Genomic DNA, 13,772 nt, shown 5'->3' with positions numbered 1-13,772 from the left:
CTTCCACCACTTCCCCACCCACTCCTATTTAACCGAGCTGCTTGGCAGCAATCAGTGATGGCATGAAGTGCAGTCATGCCATGATGGTAAATGCCATACAAGGCTTTCAAATGATTTGGTGAAAAACTCTCAGTTTGATCAGGATTACGTGTGGGGATATGGACAACTCCAAACTCTCCACTTACTGATTAATTGATCATAATGTGCCATTACATATTCACAATAACACAGACAGTGCATTTGTGTTTTGAGGACCTCTCTTTATTGCGAAACACTTCACAAATTCAAGTTTCATGAAAAACATAGGCAGGAGTCTTCTTCTGATAAACACTTTTACAACAAGGGTGTTCTCCCCACATCACACATGGCAATGAAACATGGACCACAGCAAAGATTGAGTAAAAATTGATGTTCAAACTGCCATGGAAAGATGCCATCTGAGCATAACCAAAAAGGGACAAGAAAACAACTAAATCAGATGGAAAACAAAATTCCTAAACACTCGTCAGAATCAAAAAAAACTCAAATAGAACTTGGCTGGATACATGGCAAGGACAGACAAGAATTAATATACAAACTGGCAACCCAAGGAAGGACCTGAAAGAAGCATGATGAGATCCAAGATCAAATTGAGAGATTAAGTTATGTTACCAGTTGAGTTTTTCGCATAAATTATAAAAAAAACATTTCTCTATTATGAGAATATGGAGAACCAAATCAATAAATTTTACTTTTTTTTTTTAAAGCTGTCATTTTCTTTAAACTTAGTTTGAGGACATGGATGGGGTTAGCATTTTGAGATTCTTGTTGTCATTTGGCACCAATGACAACCCAGTTTGGGTGCTATGTGAATTTAACAAACCGTTATCAGCAAAACTCTTCCCACAGTCAGAGCACCTTTTATGCGAGCACTCCAGCGTTGGTTGCACTATGGAAGTTCAAGCTCCGTTTAGAAATAAAATCCTTGTCACAAATAGAACATTTGTAAGGACACTCTCGTTGGTTGTTATCTCCATATGGGGGTTTTACGAGGCCGGAGTAAGTTCTCCCAGAACTGAAAACCTCCACCTCCTTTTTTGGTAAAGGATCATAATTCATGAATTAGTTTGTGAAAATTCATTCTCATAGCTTTGTTCCAAGGGCTCGTTTTAGAACCCTCACTGAACCTCCTGTAGTTTGTTTGTCGTGATATTCCCTGGAATGCTTTTTAAGTACTCAGTTAGGGTTTTCTTAATCATCAGGATTCCCTGTTGCTCCAACTATCACTGGTACAATTTCCGGTTTCTTCAATTTCGAAATCCTCTTAACCTCATTTTTCATATCCTGGTATTTCAGCTCTCCTGTATGGATCCTCATATGTAATTTCAAATGGACTTTTTGAGAGAAACCTTCGTCACATCGAGCATTTGTGCGGTCGCTCTCCTGTATGGATAATCATGTTTTTTCAAATGGCCTTTTCGAGAGAAACCTTTATCACATATCGAGCATTTGTGAGGTTGCTCTCCTGTATGGATAATCATATGTAATTTCAAATTATTGTTTAGAGAGAAACCTTTATCACATATCGAGCATTTGTGAGGACACTCTCCTCTATGGATCCTCAGATGTAATTTCAAATTGTTTTTTCGAGAGAAATCTTTATCACATATCGAGCATTTGTGGGGTCGCTCTCCTGTATGGATCCTCATATGTTTTTTCAAATCACCTTTTTGACAGAAACCTTTATCACATATCGAGCATTTGTGGGGTCGCTCTCCTGTATGGATCATCATATGTAATTTCAAATAGCCTTTGTGAGAGAAACCTTTATCACATATCGAGCATTTGTGAGGTTGCTCTCCTGTATGGATCATCATATGTAATTTCAAATAGCCTTTGTGAGAGAAACCTTTATCACATATCGAGCATTTGTGGGGTCGCTCTCCTGTATGGATCATCATATGTAATTTCAAATTGCCTTTGTGAGAGAAACCTTTATCACATATCGAGCATTTGTGGGGTCGCTCTCCTGTATGGATCATCATATGTAATTTCAAATTGCCTTTGTGAGAGAAACCTTTATCACATATCGAGCATTTGTGGGGTCGCTCTCCTGTATGGATCTTCATATGTTTTTTCAAATCACCTTTTTGACAGAAACCTTTATCACATATCGAGCATTTGTGGGATCGCTCTCCTGTATGGATCATCATATGTAATTTCAAATCACCTTTTTGACAGAAACCTTTATCACATATCGAGCATTTGTGGGGTCGTTCTCCTGTATGGAACCTCATATGTTTTTTCAAATCACTTTTTTGACAGAAACCTTTATCACATATCGAGCATTTGTGGGGTCGCTCTCCTGTATGGATCATCATATGTAATTTCAAATTGCCTTTGTGAGAGAAATCTTTATCACATATCGAGCATTTGTGGGGTCGCTCTCCTGTATGGATCTTCATATGTTTTTTCAAATCACCTTTTTGACAGAAACCTTTATCACATATCGAGCATTTGTGGGGTCGCTCTCCTGTATGGATCTTCGTATGTTTACTCAAATTGCCTTTTGTCAAAAATCCTTTATCATAGACAGAGCACTTATGGGGGAGTTTTCCAGTGTGTATCCTCATGTGTATTTTGATGTCACTGATTGAAGTAAAATCCATTCTGCACACATTACACTTAAAAGGTATTCGCATTTCTCGAACCCGTTTGTGTTTGTTTAATTTTATATAATTATTGGTGTTGCGAGGCCCAGACATGCACTTGTATTTTATAGGAAGCGAGTCTTGATCTCGTGTTTGTTTCTTCAAAAAAGGCTTCTTCCTCACTGTCAAGCTGCGACTGGACCTTCTTTGTCCCATATTACTTCTGGATTGTTCTACAGAAACAAAAAACACAACTTTTTTTTTTTTCAAAATCAAGATGCAAAATATTTGACACATTTCCAAAAATTATATATTTTCTCCACACAAAAGATTGTATGGTAATTTGTTTACGTTTCCACTCACCAGTTGCATAACAGGAAACAATTCCGTTTGTCACATGAATATAATCTGAACCTTCCTTTGCAGAAGCACATTTTGAATCTTCTGTGACAGAAGAATCATTGTCGTGTTGTCTGCCATCCAAATATACAGGATAGACATCACCTGTGTACAAATCAGCAGCAGTCTTTTGCAGGGAAATGAGATTGAGAACCATCTCGAGAGTTCATAGAACATGTTACGTCATAATGGAATGTATACTTCAACTTAAATATTGCCGTGTGGCTCCCCTTTGTTAATACCAGGAGAGTCACGGATAGCCAAAGCCAGCTTTAACTCCAAGGCGTTCAGTTCAAATAGCGGATTTCACTATGTATGCGCGGGAGGAAGAAAGCAGAAGAGCAAGCTGAAGCGCTTACCTGAGCGATCCCACCAGGCAGTCTCAAACCTGTGGAAAATAAACTCAAACAAAAACCGGGTTTATACAATGCATTCAGAAAGTATTCAGACCCCTTCACTTTTTTCACATTTTGTTATGTTGCAGCCTGATGCTGAAATCGTTTAAATTCATTTTTGTCCTCATCAATCTAACCTCAATACCCCATAATGACAAAGAGAAAACAGGATTTTAGAAAGTTTTGCAAACTTATGAAAAAGAAAAAACTGAAATATCACATTGACATAAGTATTCAGACCCTTAACTCAGTACTTAGTTGAAGCACCTTTGGCAGCGATTACAGCCTCGAGTCTTCTTGGGTATGACAACGACAAGCTTTGCACACCTGGATTTGGGGATTTTCTGCCATTCTTCTCTGCAGATCCTCTCAAGCTCTGCCAGGTTGGATGGGGACCGTTGGTGGACAGCCATTTTCAGGTCTCTCCAGAGATGTTCGATTGCATTCAAGTCAGGGCTCTGGCTGGGCCACTCAAGGACCTTCACAGAGTTGTCCCTAAGCCACTCCTGCATTGTCTTGGCTGTGTGCTTCGGGTCAATATCCTGTTGGAAGGTGAACCTTCGGTCCAGTCTGAGGTCCTGAGCGCTCCGTTTCAGGTTTTCATTAAGGATATCTCTGTACTTTACTCCATTCATTGTTCCCTCAACCTTGACCAGTCCCCCAGTCCCTGCTGCTGAAAAACACCCCCACAGCATGATGCTGCCACCACCATGCTTCACCGTTGGGATGGTATTGGGCAGGTGATGAGCGGTGCCTGGTTTCCTCGACATGATGCTTAGAATTGAGGCCAAACAGTTCAATCTTGGTTTCATCAGCCCACAGAATCTTGTTTCTCACAGTCTGAGAGTCCTTTAGGTGCTTTTTTGCAAACTCCAAGCGGGCTTTCATGTGTCTTTCACTGAGGAGAGGCTTCCGTCTGGCCACTCTGCCATAAAGCCCAGATCGGTGGAGTGTTGCAGTGATGGTTGTCCTTCTGGAAGTTTCTCCCATCTCCACACAGGATCTCTTACCAAGGCCCTTCTCCCCCGATTGCTCAGTTTGGCCGGGCGGCCAGCTCTAGGAAGAGTCCTGGTTGTTCCAAACTTCTTCCATTTAAATTATGGAGGCCACTGTGCTCTTGGGAACCTTCAATGCAGCAGAAATTTTTTTGTGGGCTTCCCCAGATCTGTTCCTCACAATCCTGTCTATGAGCTCTGCAGGCAGTTCCTTCGAAATCATGGCTTGATTTTTGCTCTGATATGCATTGTCAGCTGTGAGACCTTATAAGGTCTCTATATAAATATAGAGAGGTGTGTGCCTTTCCAAATCATGTCCAATCAATTGAATTTACCACAGGTAGACTCCAATCAAGGTGTAGAAACATCTTCTTTTTTTTTTTTTCTTTTTTTTTTGTATACAAGATCGAGGCTCGTGAAAGAGCTAACATTAATCACACAAAAAGACAAACCGACACACAAAACACAAAAAACAAGGGGAGCGGCAGACAAGATGAGGAGAGAGGGGGAAGGACACAAAAGAGAGGGGGAAGAGGGGGAAGGACACAAACACAACATTTGAGAGCAGGGACATCGGGAGGACTTGGGGGGAGGTGGGAGAGGATTAAAACATATGAACACTGCAAGGACTCTGGGGTGAATTACCGGGGGTAGAAAAGATCAAGGTTTTCGATGGGGGACGATAAGAGATGGTGGTGAACAGCTGTTTTAAAGACCTGGAGGGAGGAGTGGGATTGAAGGGAGTGGGGGAGTTTGTTCCAGAGGCAGGAGAAAAGGGGAATGAAAGAGTGAAGGTGAGCAGAGAGCCTAGACTTTGGCAGTTTAACCATGAGAGGGTTGCAGGCAGATCTTGTGCGACCTGAAGGAATATTGGGGGGACAGAGCACAGAGAGAGCTGGGGGAGCAAGGCCGGAGAGGAGTCGGTAGAAGACAGAAAGACCACCAACCTGCCTGCGGTGAGTGAGTGAAAGGCCCTCGGCGTTGACTACATCGCAGGAGATTCCAATGAATCATCATCTCAAAGATGATCAAGAGAAATGGGAGGCACCTGAGCTAAATTTCAAGCGTCATAGCAACGGGTCTGAATACTTATGTCAATGTGATATTTCAGTTTATTCTTTTTAATAAATTTGCAAAACTTTCTAAAATCCTATTTTGTCTGTCATTATGGGGTATTGAGTGTAGATTGATGAGGGGAAAAATGAATTTAAACGATTTCAGCATAAGGCTGCAACATAACAAAATGTGAAAAAAGTGAAGGGGTCTGAATACTTTCTGAATGCACTGTAAATGTACAGAAAATAATGAAAGGATTTATTAAAAGAAATGCCGATAAGAAAAGGTGACGGTAAAACTAAATTCCTATAGGATCCTTCACACCAGACTTATAACACAGACACAGGAAGAAAATAATGGTGTGTGGTTTATTGTGCAGTTAGCTCTGATCAGCTCGGGGTGGGGGGGGGGGGGGGGGGGATCTCTGGAGTCGGAATTCCCTATTGAAGCAGGTCAGAAAGCAAGAGAGAGAATGTCGGTCCTCGAGTTCTTTTAACGTCGGGTTGTGACGTCATCAGCGCTTCTCCACCAATCAGCGCGCCGCTTCTTGCTCGCCCCTGACATCATCGGTGGTCCTCGCCAATCGGTGCTCTGCGTCCTCCTCGGCCTTCCTTCCACCAATCAGCAGGTAGCTTCTTGCTCCGCCATGGCCAATCAAGAGTCCCTTCTTACCCTGGCCTTCCCATCAGTCGACTCCCGCCCCATAGCAAGTTGCTTCTTCCTCCGCCCTGGCCAATCACGGCTCCTTGGGACGTGTCTTCGGCCTGCCCGTCTTTCGTTGCGATGTAGCTGGTGCGTCCCCAATGGCAGTGTTCAGAACTGGCTTCCGGTTGGTTTTATGGTTATTATTTAGTGCAATTAATGGGCATTTCTCACTAGTACTATGGGCAGTGCAAAAAGAGCCAAAGGATAGATCACATAGGTCATAGGGTAAGACATACAAGGGATCATTTATCCTTGTCCCCCAAGCTGGTTAACATGGCCCGCCCCCTCATGATGGGGACGAAGATACACCTTACTCCGACATTCGGCTAAACAGGACTTATTACATGGTGATGGTTCTTACCCGACATCCAGAGCACGATACCAACACAAATCTACCTGACTCTACATATCACTACCCCACAGACATAATATAATGATGAAGTAAAAGATTGTTAAAAAGAAAAATTCCGGATGTTAAGCGCTATTGAAGCAGTCTTTTAAATCACCGTGATTCACCACCCGATTTAACATGTCCAAGTACTGCAAAACCATCGGTTATTGGAAGTATCAAGGTGGCGATTTGTTCTCGCACCTCACAGTTCTCTCACCAAGAAGGTAAACAGTGTTCAAGTTGTTACGTGCTCCTCCCTGACCTTCTGGTCTCGGTATACCTCCAAACCCCGGGAAGAGCCACGGCAGAAAAATATATATTATTCCGTGTCGAAATCAATAAGGAAACCACACCAATGGTTATAAACAAACCAATAATATATTAAAAATCACACAGGAATAACATCACCAATAACGATAGCAAATCCAGACAATCAAAATCTTAAGATGGTACCATCTTATCTAGTACTTATCTCAAACTCACGGCACTCCCCAATGTCTATATAACTCTCAAAGGCGAAGTTGATTCGCTCCAGCGATCGTGGGAACAATGTCCAATCAAGATCAATCGAGGCGTAGGCGGTCGAAGCGGCACAGAAGTCACGTGGTCCAACACCCAGCAAACACGCGGTAGAATGGAAAATCCCGAAAGACGCGCGCCGACGTACACGTTCGCCGTTCAATCAGCGAACCGCCGTGTAACCTTCAAACGCCGCTTTCGCACACACGCATCCCCGGCAGACGGCCGGAGGATGAGAAAAGTTGCCGCGTACCAAAACCTTCTTCGGTGGACGCAGCGTGCGGGGCAGAATGGCGGACGGCTCTCACTCGAGCCGGAGCCTCTAGGCAAGGATTCTCCGGAACCTCAATGCCGATACCTGACTATGCAGGTTCCTCAATATCCCGGCGATAACACATATCGCACGATATTCCTTTCAAGGACTCAAAGTTCACTCGCGATGTACGCTCGACCACGCTAGGTACGGAGCTTCGCCACACGTCTTCCCCGACCTTTGCCTCACGACCTCTTCTTCTTCGCTCGACGTCTTCCGGTGCACGATCCGATTTCCTGTTTCATTTTTACCATGAGCGCTTTTAACCTTTTAATCACAATAACCATTTCCTTTAAACGACAATAATCGCCGTTTCCTTCCAACCCCGATAAGAATAATAATACCTAACCAGAAATGTTTCACGTGGATGAAAACCACCACCACGGAAGGGCCGAATCCGTAACAAAGTATTTAATTCAATTTAAATAAAAGAAAGATTGTAAAATTCATCCAAAAAAAATCTGGAATTTACTGGCGTTAAAAAATTCTCAAAATTTCCAGTGTACAATTTTGTCACAAGTGTGTGTCTACCCTCAGAGGAGAGCCAGGAAACAATATCTCTCTACTCTCAAAACTGAACTCTCCAACCTCTCTCCCTCCTCCAAATCCTGGTGGCGTCTGGTCAAATCTGTTTCTGGTGTTTGTTCCCCTTCCACCCCCTCCCTTACTTCAAATGGACGTGAAACACCTGACACTGCATGACGTGAAACACCACGTGAAAAAGCTAAATGCCTCAACTCTGTTTTGCCTCAAAATATTGTCCCAAACCCATCTCTCTCTGTACCCACCTTACCCAGTCATACCAAGCTGCTCCTGGATTGTGTCCTTCTCTCCCTTCAAGGTGGAGAAGTTTCTGTCAAACCTCGACTCTGATTCTGCAACCTAAAACCCTGCTCTGCCGCTCTATCACACACTCTCTCTCTCTGTTGTCTTCGCCCTTTCTTTTGCTCAAGGTCATCTGCAATCTGCTTGGAAATCATCCAACATGACCACTTTACACAAAAAGGTGCAAAAACATATCCTTACAACTACAGACCAATCAGCCTGCTCCCAATAATCAGCAAGGTCATGGAATCCATCATCGCTTGTGATATCCTTCCTCTTCTCCAATGGCATAATCTCTGATCATCATTTTGGATTCAGACTGGGCCACTCTAATCTGGACATACTACTTCTGCTGTCTCAACAATGGATGGAAGTCCTCAATACTAAACAGGAAATCAGAGCCGTCTCTCTTGACATAGTTCGTGCCTTCAGTACATTCGGGCACCTCGCCCTGCTCAGCAAACTATCCTCTTATGCTATCTATGGAAATCTCCACGCATGGCTTGCGGACTTCCTCAGAATGGAATTCTCTCATCTCCCTTCTGGTCCAGGCTGCAGTTCCTCAAGGCAGTGTGCTTTTCCTGGTCTTCATGAATGATCTAACCAACTCTCTGGAAAATCCTCTCTATCTTTTTGCTGATGACTCCACTCTCTGCCACTCCATATCTCAACCCTGAGATCAGCAGGCAGCAGCCTCTTCACTCTCTGCAGACCAGATAAAATCACAAACTGGTCAAACAAGTTGAACATGTCATTCAATCCTGACAAATCTCACACCTTCACTTTCTCTTCATTAAGACCGTCTGGAAAACCCTCTGCCACTCAAGCTTTTGGATCTCACTATCTGCCATGATCCTTCCTGGGGAAACCATATTTCCAAGCTGGCCTCCAAAGCCAATCGCCGACTGGACATCCTCCATCATGCGATGTCCTTTCTCGGCATTACTGAGATTCTCACCACATTAAAAGGTTTCATCCACAACTTGATGGAGTATTGCTCTTTCTGACTGGGCTGGTGCTCCTGCCTCACAACCAGCTCAGCTTCACGTTGTAGAAACCAAAGCTTTTCGAATCATTGGTGTCTCCCGCGATGAAGCTGATTCTGAGTGCCTTTCACTCTCTTCATCGCAGGCAGGTTGGTGTCTTTCTTTCTTTTCCCGACTCCTCTCCAGCCTAGCTCCCCCTGCTCTGTCTGTGCTCTGTCCCCCAAATATTATTTCAGGACACAAGATTTGCCAGCAACACTCTTCTGGTGAAACTGCCTAAATCAAGACTCTCTGCTCACCTCACCTTCACTCTTTCATTCCTCTTTTCTCCCACCTCTGGAACAAACTCCCACACTCTATTCAATCCCACTCCTCCCTCCAGGTCTTCAAAACAGCTGTTCACCACCATCTCTTATCTTCCCCCATCCAAAATCTTGATCTTTTCTACCCCCGTTAATTCACCCCAGATCCACTTTTTTGAAATACAGACTTCTTTCCTGGAAGTCCTAGCAGTGTCCATGTGTTTTATACCTCTCCCACCCCACCTCCACCCCCCTTCCCACGCCTCCTCCCCCCCCCCCCAAGCCCTCTCCCTCCCACAGATCTCCCCATGTCCCTGCTCTCAAATGTTGTACTTGTGTGCTTCCCCCTCTCCCCCATCTTGTCTCCCGCTCCCTTTATTATATGTTTTATGTGTCCGTTTGTTTTTTGTGCGATTAATGTTAGCTCTTACACAAGCCTCGATCTTGTATACAAAAAAAAAAAATTGAGAGGGGAGCGAGAATAATCAAGGAGCAAAGATGAATCCCGATATGAGGCACATGTGGATTGCAGGCCCACATACCCCCATCCTCCCAGCCCCACCAAGTCGATGCTCCGAGAGTGTTTCCGTCTCCAGAGGATATGAGGAAGACCTCGCTGGGAAGGAAATGCTGAGAACGGCAAGGAAAAACACTTCGCTGACAGACAAAACAGGCTTGGAGGTCTGCGAAGCCAAAGAAGGCCTTCCAGTTGATTGCGTGCTGCATGCAGCCTCGGAGGAATGTCATGCAGAGAAGCGATCGACAAACGTCATGTCGAGTCACCAGCTCGGGGATCCCCGAGGTGAGAAGCTACTTCCGATGGGGCGAAGGAGGGTGGGGGAAGGGCTGGGGGTAGGTAAGAGCCTTTGACAAACTAAATGTGTGTTGGAAATAAAGGAAAATAAAATAAATTAATTATGGGACACAGACCATTTGTGTTAGTCTGTGCGGCGGCACCGAGCCCACTCCAAAGAATGAAGTCTGCACCTCCTCTAGTGGTAAGAAAGACCAACTCACAATTGGATAGAGATTTGCACCAAGTCAAGAGGCTGTGGAGGTGCTACCCATCTCAAAAACAAAACTCAAGAAAAGTAACCTTGGAGCATGAAGGAAAAGGAGTCCATTTACAACTGTAACGTCTATTCAAGACATCAACAGTGGGGGATGGCCAGTAGAGGAGCCACATTACTGGACCAGCTGAAGACCAGATTGACCACCAGAGCATAGACTGCCATCCAAAAAATTCGAAAAAGTTCTGTCAACGGCACATAAATCCTAAAATAAAATCAGAGATAACGGTGAAGGCCAGAAGATAAGCAGAAGAAATGAGGAGGGTGCGAGCCATGCGCTCACCAGGGATGGACAGAGGAGAGGTGGAAAAGTGGTCACAATGGCATGGGGAGGGACTGCGCAATGAATTGCAATGCGGAGCGTCACTGGGGACCCAGCGGCAAAAACATGGTGAGACAGAGGTGGAGGACACAAAGAACCACCCTAATGGGGAAGGGAAACAGACCGAACTTACAATCGTGGACCGAGTGAAAACAACAAAATTGAATGGGATGACAATGACACCAGCAGATGATAACACAAAGAAGGACAGAAGGGAACAGGGAGGTGAAGGAGAGAAGGAGTACAAGGATGATGAGGAACAGTGAAGAATGGAAAAAGAGATGGCAAACAAAATAAGTAGAGATGAGATTGCACCATTTGGGGAAAGACCACAACTATATGAGCAAACAACCAACGGAAAAAAATGCTGTTTTGGCAACACCCAAATAACCAACAAGAAATGTGGAGTAATCCACTAACCCATTTACTAAAGTGTCAACATTCCAGTTCCAGAAAACTCATGGAAACATCCCTGGGAATATTACAAACAAACTGCAGTTGGAAGCTGTTCGGGGCTCAGTGACGATCCTCAAAAGAGCCCTCGAAACAAAACTTTACTTTTAGAACAAGAAAACTTCACAACTTAGAAAGTGAAACTTGGGTTTGGTTTCCTGAAGGGTGGAAAACTGGATTATCATGATATATGGGATTAATATGCACAGGGGGCATGATTATCTACAATTTGGTACCATCTGTGTATATTGTCGTGTCGCCGGTGATTAAGATCACGGGCGGCAGATAGCCGAACGATGCTTCAACTCCGAGGCGAATAATCCGAAAATTTGGCGGTCAGTCCGTCGTGCGTGGGTGAAGGAAAACCAAGGTGCTTACCCCAGACGGAACTACACGGGGTTGAATCTGAAATCCACAGAACAAATAAACACACACAACAAATAAAATGCCAGACAATGAAGAATTTAATTAAATAAAGCAATGATGTAAAAATGAATGTTGAAGTAAAAAACTAAATACTAATTTGAGGGCTCTCCACTCAGACACGAAAACAGGCAGAACGATAAAGGAAAAATAAAACTAAAATCCCCCTTTTTTTTGGACACTCAGCTCTGGTCTCGGCGAGCATTTTGGTGGGTTCGATCACCGAGAGGACCGCCCAAACAATGGCCCCGGTTAATCACGCCAGCACACCGAGCCGTGCAGCAGACAGCCAAACGTCCCCCCGCTCGATCCCGGCGCAGCCAGCACAACCCGGTCCTCAGCTCCCTTGAAGAGCACCAAGTCAAAACGACACCACTGGCTCCAACGCTGCAAGGTTTCTGAGCTCCGAACAATTCTCCTCAAACGCACACAGGAAAACGCGACTGCCTGCCACAAAGCCAGCACCAGAGAGAGCAAGCGAGAGGGACGGACGCACCCACCTTTTTCCCTCACTGTCATCACACTCAACCAATCTTGACATCCCATTACATCATCCCATCTCCACGCCCAATTATCCCCTTCGGGGCGCGGCTCCACGGCCTGTTTGACGCCCAATGACAAAGCTCAGGGCGTGGCCTGCCAGTTACGATCCTTCAAGGCAGAGTCCAGCCATCCTTCAGGAATGTTCGGCTGGGAGGGGTTTACTTGCCGATCGCAATGTCCTGGGTACTGTCGGCGATTATGGTTGTTGTAATGGTGGTCCGTTTTAGAAGAAATAAAACGGAAGGGGGAAAAAAAAAAATCACAGGGGGGGAGTACATACTGGGAATTATCCTCACGCCCGATCTAACTCAACACAAAAACCATGGAAACATGGAAACACCCTTAAGCTCAACGTTTACCCTGCTTATGTGCATCTAGGGTTCTTCTTCTTCGCATCACATAGTCCATGCTAAACTATACATTCCTATCTCCAGTACGGTATTTCACCCCTACCCCACAAACATAACAATATGTTGAGTAAATATTAGTGCCTGTATGTAAAATTGAACAAATTAAGAAATATCACGAATCGTGTACATGACGAGCCATATGAATATGATCACAACTCGTTTGTGTAAACCTTCAGATAATGACAACTGGGCATTTCTAGTCCCTAGTGCTCCCCTTGGGGGAAGGGCCGATGTAAGATAAGGAGACAAAACGGCACACACACACACACACACACACACACACACACACACACACACACACACACACACACACACACACACACACACACACACACACACACACACACACAATTAATTGAACAGTATCGGTTGTTCCTAAACTTAAATAATTTAAAGGATTGTTGTAAATGATGTTAATTTCACAACATCCCATAGTCAACTTTATTTAAATTGTAAACCTCAAACATAGTTTCTCCACCTAAAGCAAGAACGTTAACCCGTAAGCAACTGACTAGTTTCCCGACTGCATGGATCATCATCTGGGCACCGTTCTTCCTCGAGGTTTCAATCCTTTCAGCCCAGGACCTCTCCAAACGGCGGATCCACAACCTCGATCATGGATCCACATCAATAGATGGTACATCAGTAGATCCACAACCTCAGTTGCGTCCAGGCAGTCAGTCAACCCATCAATGCAACATCACTTATTCCAACTTTACTCGCAATAGGATTTAATGTGTTATCATATATTTATAACTTTCCTTACACACTCTATAATATGATAATATCATTAAATCATTCACATCTTACCCTTAAATACATCAATCGACCAACCAGCATGACCATGACCAACCAGCATCTACATTTCTATCAAACTGTACTTCGAATGTTCAAACTGTCATTTATAACGGTTTTTGGCATGCTGCTGTATCCTAGCAACCACCGATTCCTAGCAACATTAATTTGTAGTATATTTAATTATTATATTGTACTGTGGCGGACACAAAAGCCCACTGGCGTGGTGACATCATTCCA

General features: G+C 44.2%; 1 protein-coding gene across 2 annotated transcripts in view; it reads right to left on the bottom strand.

The window, feature by feature from the left end:
- Positions 1–239: 239 nt before the first annotated feature.
- Positions 240–13,772, bottom strand: part of LOC137439699 (uncharacterized) — a 52,802-nt gene continuing 39,269 nt past the window's right edge. For both annotated transcript variants that reach the window (XM_068135714.2, XM_078768053.1), the window contains exons 3-4: positions 2,994–3,134; positions 240–2,863 (exon numbers count right to left, since the gene is read on the bottom strand). In XM_068135714.2, the coding sequence (XP_067991815.2) occupies positions 1,365–2,863; positions 2,994–3,134 (1,640 nt within the window). In that variant the 3' untranslated portion in view covers positions 240–1,364. The remainder of the gene's footprint in view (positions 2,864–2,993; positions 3,135–13,772) is intronic.

Source organism: Myxine glutinosa, chromosome 14 (genome assembly GCF_964187855.1).
Source record: "Myxine glutinosa chromosome 14, kmMyxGlut1.1, whole genome shotgun sequence".
NCBI lineage: Eukaryota > Metazoa > Chordata > Myxini > Myxiniformes > Myxinidae > Myxine > Myxine glutinosa.
Note: the sequence above shows the minus strand (reverse complement) of the source record. Positions and strands in the feature narration are given on the sequence as shown.